Source organism: Acomys russatus, chromosome 15 (genome assembly GCF_903995435.1).
Source record: "Acomys russatus chromosome 15, mAcoRus1.1, whole genome shotgun sequence".
In the NCBI taxonomy this organism is placed as follows: domain Eukaryota; kingdom Metazoa; phylum Chordata; class Mammalia; order Rodentia; family Muridae; genus Acomys; species Acomys russatus.
The window spans coordinates 30,492,847-30,514,330 of record NC_067151.1 but is presented as its reverse complement, the minus strand read 5'-3'; the positions used below and the strand labels follow the sequence as shown (position 1 = coordinate 30,514,330).

Here is a 21,484-nt window from a genome sequence, read left to right as displayed (position 1 = left end):
GTTCTGTGTGGGTGTCATTCTGCTCTAAAACCAAGAGAAAACATCCAGACATAGAGAACTAATAGCTTTTATGTTCTACTTCACAAGCCTGTTGTCATCAGCTTTGCAAAATCCCAAAGTGTGTGTGTGTGTGTGTGTGTGTGTGTGTGTGTGTGTGTGTGTGTGTGTGTGTGTGTGGAGAGAGAGAGAGAGAGAGAGAGAGAGAGAGAGAGAGAGAGAGAGAGAGAGAGAGAGAGAGAGAGAGAGAGAATGAATGCAGTACCCATAGAAGCCAGAAGAGGGCGCTTTGGACCACCTAAAGTTGGAGGACTGTGAGCTACCCTGTGGGTGTTAGGAGCCAAATCTACATCTACAAGGGCAGAAAGTGCTTCTTAACTGGTGAGCCATCTTTCTAGCCCCTCAACATCCTTTAACTATTATGATATATATATCACAACTATGAGTTATAAATGCCAAGGACTTTTAGCTTTTTTTCCCTTTATTTTCTTTTTTGATTGTAATTTTTAAAAGCACCTCTAATGGAAGTATTTCCATTTTTAAATTGAGTATAATATCCTATCTGAAGACAAGGACCTGGGACACACTTTAATTGCCCTTCCCAATTTACTTGCTACTTTTGACTGAGCAGTGGTGTACCCTGTCACCTTTAAACACAAGTCTCCTTCAGTGAGATAGAGTAAAATCTTTACTCAAACCCCGACACTAACTGTGTTTTATATGAACTCAAGTCCTGAGGCTTAAGACTAGGCGTAGTCACTCAGCTGCGCATGTCTCTCTTGCCTTTTAGCTTTGCTCAAATTACTCACTCCACTGTACTCTACTATTAGCAGACAATTTCCTCATGTATTTAGCCTTTTCTAGAGTGTCTTTAGTCACCCTTTAAGACTTTAACAACTTTTAATGATCTTCTTGGGCTGTCAAACGTAGTAAGGGCCACCTCCCTGCAGCCTGCTCCAAGGCTTCTCTTAGCAGCGGGGAAGTAAATTTCCCATCCATTCATTGTCTCAGTTTGGCTTCTCCATCAGCTGAGCAGATCAACTATTACTTCAGAGGCTTATGAAACACAAATATAACAACCTCAGTGATTAGTGCAAGTATTTTTTTAAAATGTTATCTAAACTTTTATGTAAACCCTTGGATGCCCGATGCACTCAGCATTCAAGGGACATACTGCAAAGGTGAACTGGACACACACTTCATGCTCAAGGGTCCCAGAGGCAGAAACATTGTTCGCAGTAGAATCATACCGCGTGGAGATTACTCGGTCGGTAACCATTTTCTGAATGGCCAGCACATATAAGCCTGATATGATTGTGGGCTTAAAAAGAACAATGACTAGGAATTGGTGTCAGTGTGTGCTCCAAGAGGGGCATCTGGCTGTTCCAAGTGTTACTAATCATCTGATTGTCGCATAAGATTTCATTTCAAGGACTGGGAAATCTGTTTTCTAAATGGAGTTTCAACTAAATTCAGATAAAAATGTTTAACATATTAGTCCTAGAAAGTAGAGAACCTAAGCAGTCTTATCTACCCAGCATTCAATAAAAACAATTCTACAATGTTTGCCGTATCTATAGTTTATTTTTTAAAAATATTAAAAACTAACCATACAGGATTATTTAATATACTTAAAAAGTCTGTTCCCCATGTTGAAGGAAAATACATTTGCAACATCTTCCAGACACCATCTTTATAAAAGTAGAAGCTTTCTAGATGTTGAGATGTACTACAGTAGATTCTACAGTTTCCATTCTCCCTACTCCCCCTACTCCCAGTGTGGCAGATACCGTCCAGAATGACGGTGGGTCACGTTCCACCAGCACAGGTCCTTAGCGCACACTGCACTCACTGCCAGAGGGGGTCTTTTCTATCGCTGCTGCATTTATTTCAGAAGAGCATGTGAGTAGAAATACATCCCATGAGTGTAAACATTCACCAAGAGCTTCCGGGGTACAATAAGTAATAGTGGTGGTCCGGGATACACTTGTGTAGGGCATACTGCTGAGATTATGAACACTAGGTTGCTGAATTATCTTTTTTCCCCCTTTCTTTCTTAAGACAAGGTTTCTCTGTACAGCTCTGGCTGTTCCTGGAACTCATTCTGTAGACCAGGCTGGCCGCAAACTCACAAAGATCCATCTGTCTCTGCCTTTGGAGTGCTGGGATTAAAGGTGTGTGCCACCACGCCCTGCTTTGCAAATTATCTTCAGCCTCCCTTACATATCTATAAGAAAGTAGTTCTGGGTATACCTTTTTAGTTGAAACACTTGAAAGTCATTCTAAAGACTACAGTAAGTACCACTTTTACTTTCCTGAAATATATTGAGTTAAATTCAGCAGTATGACTATTGATAATAAATTAAAAATAACAGTCATCTCAAGTCTCCCTTTGTGGATACATATGGAGTTCTGCATCCCAGTTGATGCTAACATGCATCTGAATAAATAGTAACTCCCCCAGGGCCACATGCAACCTGAGGCACAGCTATCACTTCCCACTGCGGAGGCGACACAAGCAGACTTAAGGCTCTATTTAGCTCTAAAAACTTCCATCCCCTCTTCAATAGCCTATGTAGGTCACTCACATAATTCAAAGCTTTGTAGGAAAGGAGGCGAAAAGCCCCCAAACACTTTTCAAATACTATTCTCCATACAATTTATTATCAGCATATTTACATATATAGGAGTAAGAATTCTGATACTTACAACCACTTTAAAAATACAACCTGCACTTGTAAATTCTGTCCCAGTGTCCCTAAGGACACTCTCGTTTTCAGACTACTGGCAATTTCATATCTGTCAGATTGTTCGTTGCAGTTCTTGGGCAAAAGTTCATGTTGCTCCCAAGAAGAATAAACACATTTAAACTCATTGCCATCCACTTTGGGATAGGCCTGGCTGCAGAGAAAATGGTGTTCCTGGCGTAGAAGGATAGCTAGGGAAGCCATCTGGCTGGGCCGGGTAACTCTCTAGAGCGGACGCGGAATGGACCTGCAGGAAAGAAGCGCATTCAGTTAACAGAGGCCCAGTTCACCCGGCCTGCACACGGCCCCGCCCACATACATCAGACAGAACAGGGAAGAGGGGAAAAAAAAAACTATTTAAAAAGCAAGTCAGAAGGTGGATTGTTGTTATTTTGTAGAGATAATTTGCCTGACTATATTCATTATAGTTTAAGACAAATTAAGCCTCCAAAATGAGATGTGCCTGCACCTGACTCTGGGGTGGCAGGGGGTGAGGTGGGATTCTGTGTACCTCTGTCTGTCCTGGAACTCAGAGATCTACCTGCCTCTGAGTGCTGGGTGCTAAGGATTAAAGACATGCGACGCCACCACCAGGCGGCGATTCTTTTAAATGGGAAAACACATTCATACACCTGACTCCCATTCTGTTACTCTTCTGAAAGAAGATAATCTGTGAATTTGGGGAGAGCTAATAAAACCAATCTCCTGGATTCTGGTGAGACTCATTCTTGTCTGCGTTGGGCTGTCAAGATGGTGGTTTACTGCCTTATTTCCCACTTGGCATACCTGCTGTAACAAAGCCGACTGCGCAGCTGCACTGTGCTGTAGCTCCTGCAGGGAAGACTGTGAAGGAGTCTGGGAAAAACCAGGGATACCGGGGAGAGACAGAAGGCCTGGAAAAACAGAGCTTCCTGCAGCCTGGAGTCCAGATGACAAACTGAAAACAATTGGTAGAAAGACAGGTCAAATTGCAGATAGGGCGGAAGAGGGAAAAGCTGCTTCCCCATTTGGTGAGAGACGCTTAAAGAGAGTAAAGAGAACGAATCAGAACTCACGCCTCTGTAGGATGGAACCTGCTGAAATGAGCCACGTAGCACGGTAAAACTTAACTCAGAGCGCGGCAACTCGGAAAGCAATGTTTTACACAGAACACTTTCAGCTACCTTAGAAGGAAGTCAAGTGTAGTCGCTCTGTAACATGGCTGAGGAGTCATGGAACATTCCGGACACTGAGCGTCTATGCCCCCACCCCTTGAAGCGTAGCATCTGAATATAAATCAAGACTGAGCTACGTAAGTTTGGCAAGAAGTGACCTGAACCTGTCTGTAGCCCAGTCACATACCCGGCCTGTGCCACCAGGGCGGAATTGAAGTTGGAACTGAAGGCCGAGGCAAACCCAGGAAGAACAGGCGCAGGCGACGGAGCCGAGGCGGCCACTGGCAGTGGGGTAACTGCCACTGTGGAGGGTGCTTGCAACCCTGGGAATGAGGACAGCGTGGGGGCACCACTCGGAGCACTGGAGACGGGGAAGCCGGGGTAGGAGGGGTTAGAGGCAGGCAGCGGGCCCTGGGTCACCGCGAAGAGCGATGGCACAGCGGTGGACAGGTTGAGTGGAAATGCCGCGGGCGAGGCATTGGAGGTGGGCAGCACTGTGCGCATGGCTGCAGAGCTGGGGTGTGCAGCTGCAGACGTGGTGGTCGATGGCCCCGCGAGGGACGCAGCAGGATTGAGGGAGGGACTACCGGGTAGAGGGAAACTGTTGGTTAATGAAGTGAAGGGAGGAAGGGCAGTGAACACAGGGGCGATGGGTGTGGAGGATGCATGTGGCGGAAGGGACATGGAACCAGCCAAGGGGGTGCTGAGGCTGGAGAGGCCTGACAGTGCAGAGTTAAGGCAAGTGGACACGCTGATGGGCACTGAGGTCGTGGGGTAGCCGCGGCCTAGGGCACCCGACAGGCCCAAGGCACCTCGAGCAGGAGTCCCAGGATGAGCTGGACCTTTGAAGGCTGAGGGTGGGGGGCTCGCTGGCTCACTTTTGATCATAACAGGCATAGTTGCTACAGCAGCGGCAGATGAGATGCCGCCTGCGTGGGAACCGTGCAAAAGCGAGCTTGAGGGGCCACAGCTGACTGGCAGTGCCGCGGAGGACGGGGTAGCTAACGGAGACTGTGCAGGCAACGTTGGGGCTGCAGAGGTGGCACTAGGCGCTGGGGACTGCAGGCCTGGGAACATGGCCAGCCCTGGGGTTGAAGACCTCTGTGCAGCAGGAACAGACGCAGGCGCAGGGGGATAGCACTTGTTAGTGGCTGACGCAGGAGACTCCGAGTTTCGATTGGGAAGAGACGATAATGAAGCCAGCCCACTTGTGACCGCTGATGGCAAGGCGGAGGAATTCATTAAGTGTGTGTCATTTGATGTGAGAAAGCCTTTTAAGGCAGACAGAAGAGGGCTGTTCACATTGTGTGGGCCCGCAGCACTGGCAATTACAGAAGGGGTGGGGGTGGGCATGGCATGGGATGCCGGCGGGAAGGGCAACGGCAGACCTGCGAAGACCGATGACAGGGCAGCTGTGCTCGGGTTACTATTTGACCCAGCAACGGAGCTGGCCAAGGAGTGGCTGGTGAACGGGGTACAAGTGGATGCAAATGTCTCACTGGAAGCCAGAGTAAGCCTTGGTGTTGAGCTGGCTTGGGGTGATGGGGTGGCAGTGGCAGAGGGGCCTGGCAGTGGTACTAGGCCAGAAAAAATGGAAGGGACAGGAGCAGGTGTGGTGCTGTGGGCGGAAGTAACAGGTGTTGCGGGCACTGAGGGAGTCCGAATCACAGTTGGGTTGGGTGTGGATGGCTGAGGTGTTGGGAACACGGACAGGGCAGTATTGGGGGCACTCAATCCGGCCCCAGTGGCAGCTGCTGACACCGATGGATGATTTAATGCCTTGGCTGGGGACACAGCAGGTACGGGAGTTGCAGCAGGAGTCGATGGATTAGAACCATGAGGAGAGAAGAGTTGACTTGCTGGGGCGGAAAATGCTGTGGAAAAGAAGAGGCAGGGGTTTATTCAGTGCTGGAACGGCCAATTTAAACTAAAAGAAACGTAACTCTTTTTTTGAAGGGGGTTTCATATTTCACAAATACGAAAGAAAGCCAATGACAGACATTAAGCTCTGCTGGTCATGTCTGACCTGCTAGAGGCCATGATCCGATCTTCACTTTGGAGCATCTGTGTTCAGAGCAACAGCCACGGCCTGCTTGCACCAGCTCTTCAGCGAGGAACCCTACAGGAGGTTCCTTCCAGAATTTCCTGCTTTAATGCGGAGGTACTGACTTCCCCTTGGATTCTCTTAGTTGCAGAGAACCCTCTCTCTAGTGTGGCCACGTGCACGGCCTCCCTGCCACGTGAGGCCCACACTGGACAATATACCTGTCCTGGGGACTCCTGTATGTGCAGTGTTGTCTAATTCACCTTCCATGTTCAGGCCTCTGTGTTTTAGTAAGTTTGTGTCAGGGGGTCCATACAGATTCCCTTAGAGGGCAGCTCCCAGGCCACTGAGAACTTGTCCTCTGTGTTCTTTTGTGTTGGCTACACCACCTTTACTCTGATAAACTCTACGGATGATTAAAAGGAGGATTTGGGCTCCTCCTCCCAGGATGAGTCCAATGGCTGTGTCAGACTGCATTGGCACTGTGGCACCTGATGGGAAACAGGACTTTTACAGGCAATGCCTCTGTGACCAGGACTGTCTGGGACTGTCTTCAGGTCAGTTCTGTTTCTGAGGTAACACAGATTGCTACTCCCACTGCAGTAAAAACCACTGAACAGCATTTCCAATGGAGGAAGACAGACGTTTAAAGATCTGTGTGGGAAACAGACCCTCGGGGAGGCTTATGTGGTCAGGGCAGCGATGTCCTGGGCATTATCTCTGGTGGGAGGAGGCACTCAGAGAACACCAGAAGTAAGCAAATGTGCATAAATTTACTGTGTAAAGAGGCTGCACGGTTCTCTTGCCATTCTTTCAGAAAAGAAATGTGGTAAGAAAATTTGAACTGTAAAGTCAAGGCTATATCATATTCACGGTTCTCATTTACATGTATTTTTCCCCCTTGGTGCAGGGGATTAAACTCAAAGCCTTGCACATGCTAAGCACACACACACACTTATCAGATCCATACTGTAAGTAGTAACTTAATTCATGAAAATCAGATTCATTTTAGTCGCCATGAAAATGGGTCTGTACTGTGCTTCTGTACTTGTTGCTTCAGAAGTAGAGATTGGGAATAAAACATGGGCCTAAGTCTGAGTTTGTAAATAATATGTCAACAGTTACTTTGGTCCACATTGGCTGGGAAGCACTTAGAATTCAGTCATATTTACTGATATGTTGAGGACCATGTACTTTACGGCAGACCCTGAGGAAAGAGCAAGCAGGCCCTCCTTCAGGTCCCCCGGCCACTCCTGGAAATCTCCCAAACAACGAAGCAAAGGTTCTATGCGTTAAGTACAGTCCCTGTAGTAAGCCATGACGCAAGCAAAAGCAAGACCCCCAACTATGTTAAGTGACAAATCATACGTTCCTAAGTTCCTGTCATCTACTGTGGCTACGAACCATTACTACATGTCACACCCCATGCCTAGCCACTCATGCCTACCACTCCATCTGTCCTCACAGTAAACCTGAGACCAACACTCCCATTTTATATACGGTAAGCTGAGGCTTGGTGTGGCTTAGCCAGCTGATTAATAAAGATCATACAGTTATGCAGTTTGATTACAGAGAGCCTGCAGGAGGCCCTGAGCTCAACCCTCCAGCACAGCGAAAGGTAAAGCGCAACAAAGAATACCCATGTGGCTATCAAGGGATGGGGTCGTGGACTTACCACTACAGAGGTGGTTTTTATTATTGTTTAGTAGTTTTTAAAAAGAAAAAAAAAATAAATATAAAACTGGATATAAAGGCTTTAAAATTATTTTCACAAAGTTGAATGATTTGTTTACAAAGCTTTTTTACAAAGCTAGGTAGAACCCTGACATCAGACCTTGCGTTCAGTTCCCTCTGTACTCCCTTTACACAGAAGCTGGCCACACCTTCCAGCACCTTTAAAGGAGGGGAGTTTCCCCACCAACACTACTAACCTCAGCACTAATCAGATGAAAGTGCTGCCTTGCTCTCTGAGAACTCCCGCCCACTGCCCATTCTTGACTGGGCACTGCAGTTAGGCACTGCCACCAGAAGGCGCCACCCAGGCAACCTCGTGCTCAGTGCCCTTTGATGCTCCAGTTCCCCTTATCCTTTTCCGCATTAGTCCTAATAGGACTTGCTAGACCTATTATCTGCCAAAAACAGTTATCTTTGTGTGCACAGGAAAAAAAATCACCTTTCCCATGTCAGAATATGGACATACATGTCAAATGACCCTTAGATTCCACAGAGTTTGGCAATTAGGACACAAAATCATAAAATAAATTTAAATCCAGACAATATGTGCATATCTTGAACATAAACTATGACTATCAAGTAATTCTTGGTAGGTATAAATAACATCTAGGAGCCTTCCCTGAGTTCCCAGTAAGGAATGGCCAGCAGTTGTGGTACTTACTTTGACTCTGTGTAGGTTTTGACTGACTGGTGAGGTCTTCATTGTCTATATAAAAATAAATGATTTTCAAGCTTTAATCTGATTATTCTTCCATTATAATCACAGATAGATGTCAAAAATGAAAGCCAAGACATCAATAAATAGACACCCAGTGGCTCACTATAAGCGGCATACTACAGCAGGCCTTTACCTGTTCCTACTGGATTTGGAGTGTATGGAGGTGGAGGAGGAATACCGGGAGCTATCACATTGGCTAACGGTACCAGGCCCGCATTGTTATAAGCACCTACAATGAAAACATAATAGAAAAAGATAGAGAAATTAGTTATCAGTGGCTAGGAGTTAGAATTTGTGCTAATGCAGGAATGTGGTTTATTTTAAACTGTCATGGAATAGAGACACATCTCACATGGAGACAACTGAAGGAAAAACTGAGGAGGGCGTGGCAGACAGCGCTGGCTGCACACCTGTTCCAGACACCTTCTGACAGGTGAGGCAGGATGATCCTGGCCCACTTAAGTCTAGTGCACACAGCTGACCTTGTCTAAATGCATTGAGGATACATCTGGACATCAGCTACCTAAAAAGGGGGGCACTTAAGGCCATTTACCAAAGCGAAAAGCCCTAATCATAAAGTGATTAAAACAATCTGCAGTTAATGTAGACATGAAAAACACACTAAAAAGTAAGCTATACCATCGGCAGTATGGTAGGCCAGGATACAGCAGCTGGCCATCAGCAAGATTAAACTCTCAGAACTGAGTGCTGTATATCTCCCAAGCACACAAGCCATCGTCCTTTTGATTTAATGAACAGAAGAAAGGAAAAGTGAAAACGAGAAAATGCTTACTTGGTGCAATAGTTGCGTGTGGCCGACATGGCGGTATTGGGTAGGGGACAGGTTTGTGTGGATTGTATGTTGAGGGAGGCTGGATAAGGGAAGTGCAGTAGTTAGACATCACCAAGAGAACAACTCCTCATAAAACAATACAATCTGCCTTCTAACTGCCTCATCCTAAGAGGATGAAGAGGCCCCAGTTATCACTGCTTCAGACTAAAGTATTTGCTTTAGTAAGTGCGGTTCTTACTCAATTCCAATGGTACAGCTCGCCAGACATGCTGCTTCTTTTTATTTTGGCACTCAGTCCTCTCTGATCATCTCCAATACATGTCAGACCTGACTGAACAGCAGATACCTTTCTGGTCCAGCCCAGGCCAACCTCAGGAATCCCCATTTCCACTATGAAAACAACAGAGTATCTTCAGGGTTTGGGCTCCCCATGATACATAATGACCTCAAGGGCAATGCGCCCCTACGGTCATTAGGCTCTTAGCACCAGGCGGATCATTAGCACCTGGCAATCTGACAGTTATTACACAATGGATTAGGAGCTGAATGTTTTTGTTCTTTTGAAACCCGCAGATTCACAAGTACTTTATTTTACAGTAGATGGTATTTACAGGATCTTAAGTATACAGAGCTACACCAAACCCAGAGTGAAAGAGAGTGAGCAGGAGTCTCTGGGCAGAGAGACCAAGCAGGGGTCACTGGGCAGAGGGACCAAGCAGGAGTCACTGGGCAGAGGGACCAAGCAGGAGTCATTGGGCAGAGGGACTGACTGGTGGGAAGAGACCATTTCCTCCTGGCCTCATAACAACTACCATGTGACTGGGCAAAGAATGCAGGGCCTGTGCAGGCCACTAGTACTTAGGCACTTGCTCCACTCAGGAGGTCCCACCTTCCTGCTCAGTTTACAGTTCCGATCATTACAATCGCTCCTTTGAAAGGACCAGGCCCTGGCTCCATGCCTGTTTCACTAATATTAACACTAATTAGCTGGCAGATAAACACCACTCTCCAGTCCTCAGCTGAACAGATCAATGTGGCTGGGTCCCTTTAACTTTAACATAAAATGCTAACCCTCCCCAGAGCCTTGAACACTACTGTCCTTAAACTGCACATCCTAGGCCATTCGCTCTGACCTGGAATTTCCACTACATCTAAACGTTACAATACAAAAAACTTCCTTTACAGACAGAAAGCTACACATATAGAACTTAACACTTGTTTCCTCTTTCATTGCGACACATACTGGTTTGGATGGTCCAAGAATCCGGGCAGCTATTCCTTTGCCTTCATTGGTACTTTCTTCACCGTCCTTTTTCAGAGGAGTTCCCTATTTAAACAAGCAAACAAACAAACACCAGGTAGCTGAGACTTTAGACAACAGACAACTGCACTGTTACTAGTCTGAAGGAAGGGACTTGCTGGGAATAATAAGTCTCGGACTCCAGACCCAATCCCATCCCAGCTGGCTGCTTCAACTTCCTCTTAACTGTTCTGTGCTATGAAGGCAGAGGGGACAACAGGGAAGGGTGAAATATGCTGATACTTTCTCCACACACACACAAAAGTTGACTTTCACATCAGTGTATATACAGCAGAGGCTGAAGAAGACGCCTAGCCACCGAGACCCATTAGAGGCTGCTCTACAGAACAGAACAGATCAGAATCCGCCTCCACAGCCTGTGCCCCCAGGCTGGGCCCCCAGGAAGCACACACTGGTATGGAGGTCAGCTTCCAAGATGGCCCCATTGGTCCTACCTCCCACCATCCATCTCAGAGTAACTAGGGCTGGCTTGTGTCACTAACAGGCACTGTTAATGGCACTGACTCTCCAAACCAAGACCTATGAGGGCCTGCTGCAGCTGCCCCTGCCTCCCCTTGGTTGCCTGTGCTGTGGAAACAAGCTACCATGTCCTGAAGGTGCTCAAGACCTTGTGGTGAACAATAGATTCCTGGCAGCAAGCAACATTAATTTGCCAGGCCTTTAAGTGAGCTACCTGGAAAGAAAAGATTATTTGTGCATGCCAGTCAAGCTTGCAGGTGAAACCTGGGCCAGAATTACAGCCCTAAGCCACTCCCACTTGCCCTATTGAGGAAAATTACAGGAACAGAGTATGGTGGCCCAGGCCTTTAAACCTAGCAATTGGGAAGCAGAGGTGGGTGGATCCCTATGAGTTCCAAGCCAGTTTGGTCTACACAGTGAGTTCCTGGCCCACCAAAGCTGCAGTGTGATACCCTGTCTCAAAAAAAACTAAACCCAATAAGCAAAGCAAAAACTAATGGAAAGAATAAATGTTTAGGATTTAATCCATGAGGCTCTAAGGTTATGGCATCCTAACAGAAGTGTAACAACTTCTGAAAAGGATATTTTCCAAGGGCTTTGAGGACTACCCCACTGGTATCCAAACACAATTCTTACAGGGCTTCATCATGCAGTTTCCCAAGTGGGTTCTCAGCTATGCAACTGTCAGAAATACTGAGCATACTTGGAAAAGAAAACAGCAAAATCGTCCTTTGTCTGGTATGTTCTGAAGGTAACACAGTTAATGGTGTTACACAGGAACTTTCAACTGTCTGTCAATCAAGCGGCAGACCTGAGATTCCTTCCCTTTGCAGAAGCATCACAAACTGGCATGTACCACATAAGTGTGCAGGTCTGTCCTTCAGCCACACTCAGTCATGGGAAATGTCATGTACATAGAATTATGCTTACGGGGAAAATTCCATTTATGCGGCTGGGTTTTCCTTTGGGATAGGGGTTCCCTGGGATGGTTCCACATGAAGAGATCATGGCGTGAGGGGCTTTGCAGCCTGCCTTGGAAGCCTGTAATGTAAAGAAGAAAGTGGTGAACCCAAATCAAACTCCAGATAAGGGGGAAGTCCAGCTAAAACTGTGAATTAAGGAGCAGCGTGGTTCTGCATCTTCACCCATCACCAGGGACCTGCATTAACAGTGTGTCCAAAGAAGTGGGAGCTCCTTCTGTGTGATTACCAGGGTGATATTATCAAACCACCATCATCGGTGCCATAGCCAATAGGTTCATGAAGGTCTGTTATCTAGCAATGGGGTGTAGTGTGTGCCCCTTTAATCCCAGGAGGCAGAGGCAGGCAGCTCTGAGTTTGAGGCTTGCCTGGTCTACAAAGCGAGTTCCTGTTCCACTTCCTTAATCAACTAACAAAAAGCCAGTCAAAATGAGATTGCTATGAAAATGTTTCTGGCTTAGTTGAAACACACACACACACACACACACATACACACACACACACACACACACACACAAAATGGGGGTGGGGGTGGTCTATCTGCTAAACAGTACTTGCTGCTCTTGCAAGGGACCTGGCCTGGTCCCAACACCCACACGGGCAGCTCACATATTACTGGAGTACCAGGTGACTTGGCACCTTCACAGGCATCCACACTCGTGTGCACATACCCACACAAAGAAAAACAAATCATTTAAAAAAGCTTAAATACCAATTCCAAAGAGCCAGACTACAACGCAAGAATGGCTTACTCAGTGTTTGCTTGTGAGACACTGGAAGGGACTTAGGTTTAAGGCGTTTACACTGCCCCTTCAGCTTCTAAAATGGTACCTTAGACATACTGAGCTGGTGATACATGAGAAGTGCTTTGTAAGGCAAGCACTCCAGTGGATGGATGCTGTGCTCTAGGAATACCCAGGTGTACTTAGGTAGTATGTGCAGCATACACAACACACATGTCACATTCGTATCCAAGTACCTACAAGGGATGCTGTTTGTAATATAATTACTTTAATACATTCCCAATACACACGATCACATTTATTGCATAATCTAGCTTCCAACTAAACATCGCAACCTTAAAAAAAAATCACTTCAATTTGGATATAGTAAACTACACTAGGCAAGTGTCCTTTATATACATCTGTGTATTTCTATTTCCTTAGGACAAATTCTTAACAGAGCTTTTGGGCTAAACACAGGAACAATTCACTTCAGTCGTGCTAAGGATCACGTGGCCCCAGGACACTTCTGAGCCGATGAGTTATGCACAGAATCCGTTAAAAGGAAGAGAACTAGACTATGTATACACGCTCCAAGATTTTGTCGTGAAAATCAGTGACAATGCTGTTAAGGAGATGTGGGATAATGCTCATCTCAGCAACACAAAGGAACCACGCAGGGTGGCAGAGCCGCCCTCCCCAAACTCAGGAGGCCCCAAGGATCACAGAGGTGAACAGCAGGGCCCGGGGAGAGCACCCTGTGCCTCCTTCAGGCAGGCTTCTACTTCAGTGGACAATGATTTTAGGGATGTGCAATTCTAAATGGCAAGTCAGAATTTGGCTTTCCTTAACAACGTGGGGTTTTGTTTTAGTACTCGTCTCCTATGAATTTGATTAGTGTAATTCTGCTAAGAAAGCAGATGTGAAGCCCCTGCTCCTAGGCACACGAGCATGAAAGGCTTGGGGCCACGGCTGAGCTCCACAGGGGAAAGGTACAAGCGCCCTGCAGGGTGAGCCACCACGGATTTCCACTCCTGAGCCATCTCTGCTTCCACCAGCCTCTTCTACAAGGTCCTACTTGTGCCCCCTGGCTGGGGAGAACATCTTCTTCTAAGTTAGTCCCCAGCACTGCCACGGCCAGGCGGGGGCTTCACTCACTGTTCCCCAAGGCGCAGCCGCAGCCCGCATCTGCACAGCAGTTTTGAGGATTACCTGCTCCAGGACTCTCTTGCACCGTTTTTTCTCAGACATGTTGATCCTGAATAAATCTTCGATGGGACGAGAGTTGTGCGCGTCCACAATGTTTCTGTCAAGGAAATGGGACTTAGCTGCTGTTTGAGGATCCAGGTAGGTACACACACAGGTCGGAAATATCTTAATGACACGCTCTGTGTTTTCACGGGCATATCAACACATCCCAGGCTGGAGAATACATTCCCTTTGAAGAAGCAACTCGCCTACCTTAAACTTTGTAAAGATCGGGTCCCTTTGCTTCAAGCTCACGCTCACTACAGATCTCAAATGTCATGTGAGGGGCATTCCTACAGCTTCGGACCACCTGCCCCTTTTGTAACTGAAGGCTCTGAGGCATAGGTATCCTGCTCAATAAACAGCCTACATTTTTCTCTGCTTGCCTTTTGAGTTACTCAGGATGGGAAGAAGGCAAAGCAAGTGTTGAAATGCAGGAGTGTGGAACGGCCGTTATCCTGCCAGCTGAGATCACATTTGTAGGAAGAGCTGAGTACCTGTGAGCTAAAACCACACACACAGGAAAAGCAGGGGCCTTGACTACGTAAAGACGCCAGAACCCAGTACGTGCTTTCACAGAACATTGGCATTTTTGTCCGTTTTGATACAGGTTCTTACCATCTTACTCAGCGCCCCAAGTTCTGACATGACAGATGTGTACTACCAGACCCAGCTGTTTTCACAGATTACTTCATTAATTGCTTCCTTACACGATTGACACATTAACGCAGATTATTTTTCACATTAGCATTCTGATGCCCCGTGTCACTGACACGGTAGCACAGATCAGTGACTTTAGAAGACAGGCAAGCTTCCAGGCATGCAGGAGGAGGAGTACTCACGAGGCCAGCAGCTCCAGGGCAGCCAGCTTATCCTTACTAAAGGTGAAACAGCTGAGAATGCTGACCACTTCCGTTGGGTGCACGGCCACCATTTTCTATCATAGAAAAGAACATGTTTCAACATAAGATTTCTGTACCAGATCTTACCTGCTTTGGGGAACTATAATTAAATTCTGTAATAGGAAGATTTTAGGTCACAGCCTACATCTTAGTTGAAATAACACAAGCAAAAGGTGAGTCCCAGCAACTCAAGAGAAACTATAGGGGCTGGAGCGATGGCTCAGTGGTTAAGAACACTGTCTGCTCTTCCAGAGGTCTGGAGTTCAATTCCCAGCAACCACATGGTGGCTCACAACAATCTATGCCCTCTAATGCCCTCCTCTGGCATGCAGGTGTACATGCAGATAGAGCACTGAAATACATGAGAGAGAGAGAGAGAGAGAGAGAGATTGAGATTGATTATAAAAACACTAAGTTATGCTTGGACTTTTTAGTGTACCAGGATCTAAGTTCTACACACATTTTAGACCTGTGTTCACATGTGACAGGTATAAATTCCTCTCAATGGCCATCTACAGAGATGGCACTGACACGCACTGGGCAAGGCAAAGGAGTCAGAGCCCCGAAGGACTGGGCTTCAGTTTCCCCTAAGGCCGGGCTTCCTTTAGCTACAGCGATGCACTACGGGAGATGCTGGTGACTTTGAATCCTAAGGGTCTATATGCCAGGACTCTGCTTTGCAGTGAGCATAATCATATTCCTGTAATTTGCCAGTTAGAACCTATACAGATTTTAATAGGAGCACAGTACAATTTCACACCCTGGAAGGCTTTAACTTTTTAACATAAGTTTACTTGGCGTATCAAAGTATAGTGGAATTTAAGGCCAGCTATTCTGTTACAACCCACAGCGAGGTCTGGATTGTGCAGAGATGGGGGAAGGAAACAGTGTGCACACTGGAGAGAAGGGGGGCACTCACATGCTGTAGGGCTTTCATGGCCTTCAGTTGGGGTTCCGCCCAGGAGAAGTACCTCAGGAGATCAACCACCTGCAAGCAAAGAGTTAGCTCAGCTCCGATGACGGTGTCTGCACGCATTTCTTTCAAATAGTTATCAGCACTTACAATTCCCATCACCATGTGTGGGAGATGAGCATGTGGCAAAGCACAACCACTGTGGTAAAACCCCAACCTTCAGCCCCACAGCGGCACAGGCCTCGAAGCAAGTGCCCAACAGCCACAGGATGCTAACAGCTTCCACTAAGGACCATGTGGGTAAACAGTGTTCCTACCACCAGAGAACCTTCTATAGGACATCCCTGGTCCACGAATAAAGAAAAACATATATGGCGGGCAGGATGGCTCAGTGTGAAGGTGCCATTTAGACTGAGGACCTGAGTCGATGCCTGCGACCCATGTGCTGGAGAGAAAGGACTCCCACAAACTGTCCTCCGATCATTACGTGAGCGTAGTGGCAGTCCCTGCCCACCCCCCACAATCAATGCTTCTTTCTTTCATTCCTTCCATCCTTGTTGGCCTGGACATGCTAACTGTTAACACCAGCTAGGCATGACAGCAACTGAGCACGTCTCTGTCTCAAAAAAAGGGGGGGGGGCACTGAGATGCAGTTCAGTGGAAGGGACATGCTTAGCATGTGCAAACCCTGGGGTACCGTAACATAAATAAGTCATTAAGAAAAACCATAAAAAAAAAAAAAAAAATCCAGAAAATGGTGCATACTGAAGGAACTGGAAGTTGAAAAGTTAGACGGAGATGGGATGTGAAAACAATACAAATGGAAAATTACAGCTCAGATAGCAAGAGGGCATGCGGTGACTGACTGGAGGTCAGCATGGGTACTTCTACCCTCGGGCTGGAAGTTGCAGAGCACACTACAGCAGCCAGAGCCACAGACCGAGCTCAGCGTTGCATTGTAGAGACAGAAGGCTAGGATCCCAGGGCTCTATTACTGCCTCCAGACAGAGGCCTCGAAACAGCAGGGACCCCTGTGTGCTGCAGCAGACAGTGAGCAGTGCGCCGGCATCCCCCTCACCCTGGGCCACTGTCTTGAAGGAAAGCCCAAAGGAAAAGCAGTAATACAGGAGGAGTCAGTCCGCAAACTCTGTGACAGCTAGATGCTTATTCATAACTTCTTTGATTATACAGTGAGCTTCAAAATTATAAATACCAATGGGAGGATGCACAGGATGGGATAGCAATTGAGATGTAATATGATTTTATTTTTCAATAAAAAAATTATAAATACCATACAAAGTTAGCAAATTTACAAATTCATAAAACTAAAACATTTTTACTAAAGATTTATGTTTTATGGGCCTTAGTGTTTTGCCTGCATGTATGTATGTGCACCACACGTGAGACTGGCCGCTGTGCAAGGAGTTCAGAAGGCATCAGAGGCCTTGGCACTGGCGTTCTGGATGGGTGTGAGCTACCATGTGGGTGCTAACCTGGGTCCTCTGCAAGAGCAGAAAGTGATCTGAGGCATCGAGCCATGTCTTAGTCTCAAAGTTTACAAACTTTTATATATTATAAAATATTTTCCCAGAATAACTGACAGTTCACATTGGTCCAGGCCAGCCAAGGCTACACAGAGAAACCCTGTCTTGGGGTAAAAAAAAAAAAAAAAAAAAAAAAAAGAAGGAGGAGGAGGGGGAAGAAGAAGAAGAAGAAGAAAAAGAAGAAGAAGAAGAAGAAGAAGAAGAAGAAGAAGAAGAAGATGATGATGATACTGTGTCTTTAAATCACCTTAGAGCGGGAACTGCGGTATAATTATGTGTATCAGCACATAATAATTATGTGTATCAGCACATAAGCTCCCCTGGTGCATATTCTGCAGAGGTTTTTTTTTTTTTTTTTTTAAATCAGAACTTAGAGCTTCTACAGTAAATAAGGCAACAAAGTTAAAGCAAGTCTGAATTTATCCAGTAGGTAAACAGACATTAACCAGAATACTAGTACAAAAAGGCTTTAAAATGCCAAATACCTGTTCGCTGGAGAAGTACCCATGAACATATTCAATTGCTTTTAATTTATATTCTGTCAAAACAGCCTAGAAAAGGGAGAAAAAGAATTAATATACATCGGCAGCATGTTACTATGCAGGTACCAAAACTAAATGCCCACCCACACGGACTGACAAGGACAGGTCTCACTCAGCTCTGGCCATGAGCAGCAGCAGGTAAGGTGACAAGAAATCCTGCTTCAGACTTGCCGCGTGGCCATGAACACCGCTACAGGAGTAACATTGTAACTGAGTCAACACTGGTACAAATTATGTATCAACTTCTGAATTTCTAATTCCTTTGTTACTTGATACAAACTGCCATGACTTTTTTCCTTTCTTCCAACCCAGGTCTCACTATGTAGCTCAGGCTGGCAACTAGCACCATGGCCTTCAACAGGTCATTTAGAGCTCGCTCTCACATTCAGGAAGGGGAATCCCAATCATAGCCCTCAGTGAGCTGGAGTGAGGTCCTAATATTACAACTGACACATGTTTGACAAATAGCTTGTTTCCTCTGTGGAAGCTATCAGCAGATGAAAGCAGATGCCTCTATCCGAGGTCTATTCAGAAGTCACACCTGCTCCTCCACTGGTTACTGTGGAGTTCAGAGGTGGAAAGACCAAAACAAGCCATTGCGGCTTCCAAGCCACTCATAAAATATGAACCGGGTGTTTTCTCCTCACTTGGAATGGCTATAATATTTGTATTTTCCATATAAATCATTCTGCTAGGAGCAAATGCAATGACCAGTCAAAACATTCCGGGTGCTCAACAGTTTAACTTTTACATGGCATTCTGGGTAATGCATGCTAAGGAGCGTGATGATCATCACCACTGCAGAGACAGTCAAAAGCAAGGTTCAGGACCAAATTCTGGCCTGAGCTGATGACACCAATTCTGTCTCAGATCTTCCCCAGTGTTGGAGAGGTCCAGCTGTGCCCCCACCCCCGACAGGGCATTGGAGCTCAGGGTTACAGTACCTTAACACCAGACTCCTGGGTGAGCCTTGCCTTGCTAGCTGTAACAATGGGAATACAACACCTAACTCTAATTAGGAAGCTGGAATTAAACAAAGTGCTGGCCAGCAGCTCTTATTAACCCCATTTTGAAAAAACAAACAGAAACAACGCCTTTCCTATTTTTTTCCCCCAAGTGTCTTCTTACATGTTTGTACTTTAAATGACAGGAGTGTCAGCCAGTATTATATCTGTGGGTGTGCAGAAACAACAGAAGAGGTGACCCGATTTAAACTGCCATTTACAAAGTCTAAGGGCAATTTCTAATTATAGCACTGCCCCTATCTAGAAAATGCCTGTTATCCGCACCCCCCCCCCCCCCCCGCATTTGAGTAGACTGAGACACGGCTGATGTGTTTCTCCACCTGGCAAAGCCAACTGGCAGCACATTCTGACTGCAGACCACAAGTGTGGGCTTAAAAGTCACCTCAGATGAACAGACTCTCCTCTCCGGAACCTTTCCAATTTCCTCCTTAATATTTATTATGAGGCATTTTTAGACGGCTGAGAAGGAAGAGGATATACACACAGACGTCTGCATTGCTCCACAGCAGAGAGGTCTGCATTCAGGTCTGCTTTAACTTCAAATTTATTTTCTCCCAGACTGGTTAAAAAGCAGCTCAGAAACCAACTGTGGCAAGCACACGATAAAACAGCATTTTGTTCCTAATTTTAATTAGGCAAAGAGAATCTGCAAAGGCAGGTATCTTATTGAAAAGAAAGAAAGAAAAAAAAAGCCCCAGCACTATCAAATATGAAAAATTAACCATGTTAATTTGAAGAGGGGGCGGGGGAGGATCTTGCAAAGAGAAAAGCAGAATTACAGGTCTGGCGGCAATTTTTGCAGTGCTGCCAGGGGCACCCATTTGCCTTTGAGGCGCCAAAAGCTATGTTTTAAGTTTAAATTACTGTGCTTAAGAAATCCAGAGAGCAAAAATGACTCTACCCGTGAGCCCCACTTGCCCAAGAACAGATAGCCTCCTGGAATTCCGGTGGATGGTGTTCATGTAAGACAGCAGCCATGTATTTTCACTTCTGTGAACAACAAGCTGTGCTCAAACACTGGGTAGGAAGAAAGGACACCAGGATGTTTGTTTGCCCCTGACTGAATGACGAGGGAGGTAGACAGCAATGTGCGCGACAGCCCAGGGCAAGTTATGTGATGGTGTCTCAAGGCCACAACACCGGCCTTTGCATCAAATAGTTAACCTCTTATTTTTGCACAAGACATATTTTCAGATTCAACACTACAGCCCAAAATTTTTGCTGTATGGCTCATTCCAGGAACTAGGATTTTTTTTTTTTTTTTTTTTTTTTAAAGCAGAAGGAAGGAAAGCCAAGGCAAGGAAGGCATGCTACCTAGCTTGAGATCTCCAAAGTAACCTTCTAGACATCGCTTCTAGTGTCCAGTTACTCCTGTTCCTGAAGCACGGAATCACTGAATAAATGTCATTCCACCAAAAGCTCAGAGTAATGAAGGATTTACAGTTGGCTCCGTACCCGTGGACAATCCAAACCTAATTCCCATATCACCGTAACTTCTCAAGTTTAGCAGTCAGGTGGCTTACCTTCTATTGGAGCCGTGCAACCTATCAAGATTACATTACCCAGGAAAGTCCAAGTCCCTACACACAACACCTCAGAGAAAGTAACCCACGACAACAATTATTTCAGAAGAACTGCAGAGATCAAGGTCAGTTACCTTTCGAATTTCATCCAGCACCGTCTCAAAGGACTTTTTGTCCATCTTGAGTACTATTCCGACGTGGCTTCTCACAGTTCTACTTGCAATTACGAAACGCTCATCCGCCCCGGGGATAATACATCAGAAGAAGAAAAGAGGCGAGGAGGTAGAGGGTTGCAAACTGCACTAAAAACAAAAATCCCCAAACAGAAACTTGGAAAAGAGTTTTTTTTTATTAAAATCAAACTTCAGTAGCTTCTTCGCACACAGAGCTTCAGCGGCTCAGAGCAGAGGCGGCTTGGGCGTTTGCAGAAATCAAGGATCGGGAAGGGCGCCGAGGCCCGGGAGCTCCGGAGAAGGCCGCCGAGCCACGCACCGCTCTCCGCCGCGATCCCGGACACGTGGCCCCGCAGGCGCTCAGCCCCGCCGCTCTACCCGACTCCTGGGTCCCGCAGCTCCTGCAGCCCGCGGCCCGGCAGGTTCTTTGTTACCCGTTCCCGTAGCTTCCGGGAGCGGGCCGGCGGCCGGGACGCACTGGGAGCCGGGCGGAGAGGGGCACGGCCTCATGCAGGGCGGCTCTCGAGCACCGCAGCACCCACGCGGCCAGCCGCCCAGCCGGAGTACCCCTAAACGCCCCACCAACTCCAGAGGACCTTCGGTAGAGCGGGTCGCGCCCAAAAGACGCACTTGTGCGCCTCCAGTTTAAGACGCTATGGCCCGAAAGCCCGTAGTTTGGGGTGGTGGGGTCCTAGTGTGAGAACGTAGGCATCCATGGCAGACGCCTGAATGCTTGTGAAATGGATGTGACCAAAGTCCTTTTCAGAGCTTGCTAGTCATTGCTTTAGTGTCACATTCCCCTTATTCTTCAGTTTTGGGGTGTTGCGTTTTGATTACTGCCTGTGAATTTAGAAGAGTGAACGGTAAGCGGGTCAGGAAGATCTGCGGGCGCCGCCACGCTAGAGGCTGAAAGAAGCCTGGTCCAGGAGCGCCTCCTCCGCGAGA

The 21,484-nt window shown here is 46.6% G+C and overlaps 1 protein-coding gene across 1 annotated transcript; it reads right to left on the bottom strand.

The window, feature by feature from the left end:
• Window positions 1–2,108: 2,108 nt before the first annotated feature.
• On the bottom strand, window positions 2,109–20,697 carry Proser1 (proline and serine rich 1). The gene is made up of 13 exons (XM_051157131.1): window positions 20,501–20,697; window positions 17,762–17,827; window positions 15,739–15,807; window positions 14,760–14,854; window positions 13,882–13,975; window positions 11,898–12,008; window positions 10,431–10,514; window positions 9,188–9,266; window positions 8,528–8,623; window positions 8,338–8,382; window positions 4,086–5,772; window positions 3,531–3,681; window positions 2,109–2,991 (listed from the first exon to the last, which is right to left on the bottom strand). Exons 1-13 carry the CDS (start codon window positions 20,543–20,545, stop codon window positions 2,869–2,871), a joined length of 2,745 nt encoding a protein of 914 aa, XP_051013088.1. The 5' UTR covers window positions 20,546–20,697; the 3' UTR covers window positions 2,109–2,868.
• Window positions 20,698–21,484: the final 787 nt, after the last annotated feature.

Coding starts and splice junctions, on each gene's coding strand:
- Proser1 (XM_051157131.1), bottom strand. CDS start 20,545: ATGGACAAAAAGTCCTTTGAGACGGTGCTGGATGAAATTCGAAAG. Junction 12,009..13,881: donor GCAAGAGAGTCCTGGAGCAG/GTAATCCTCAAA, acceptor TTTACATTACAG/GCTTCCAAGGCAGGCTGCAA. Junction 10,515..11,897: donor GCATAAATGGAATTTTCCCC/GTAAGCATAATT, acceptor TTGTTTAAATAG/GGAACTCCTCTGAAAAAGGA.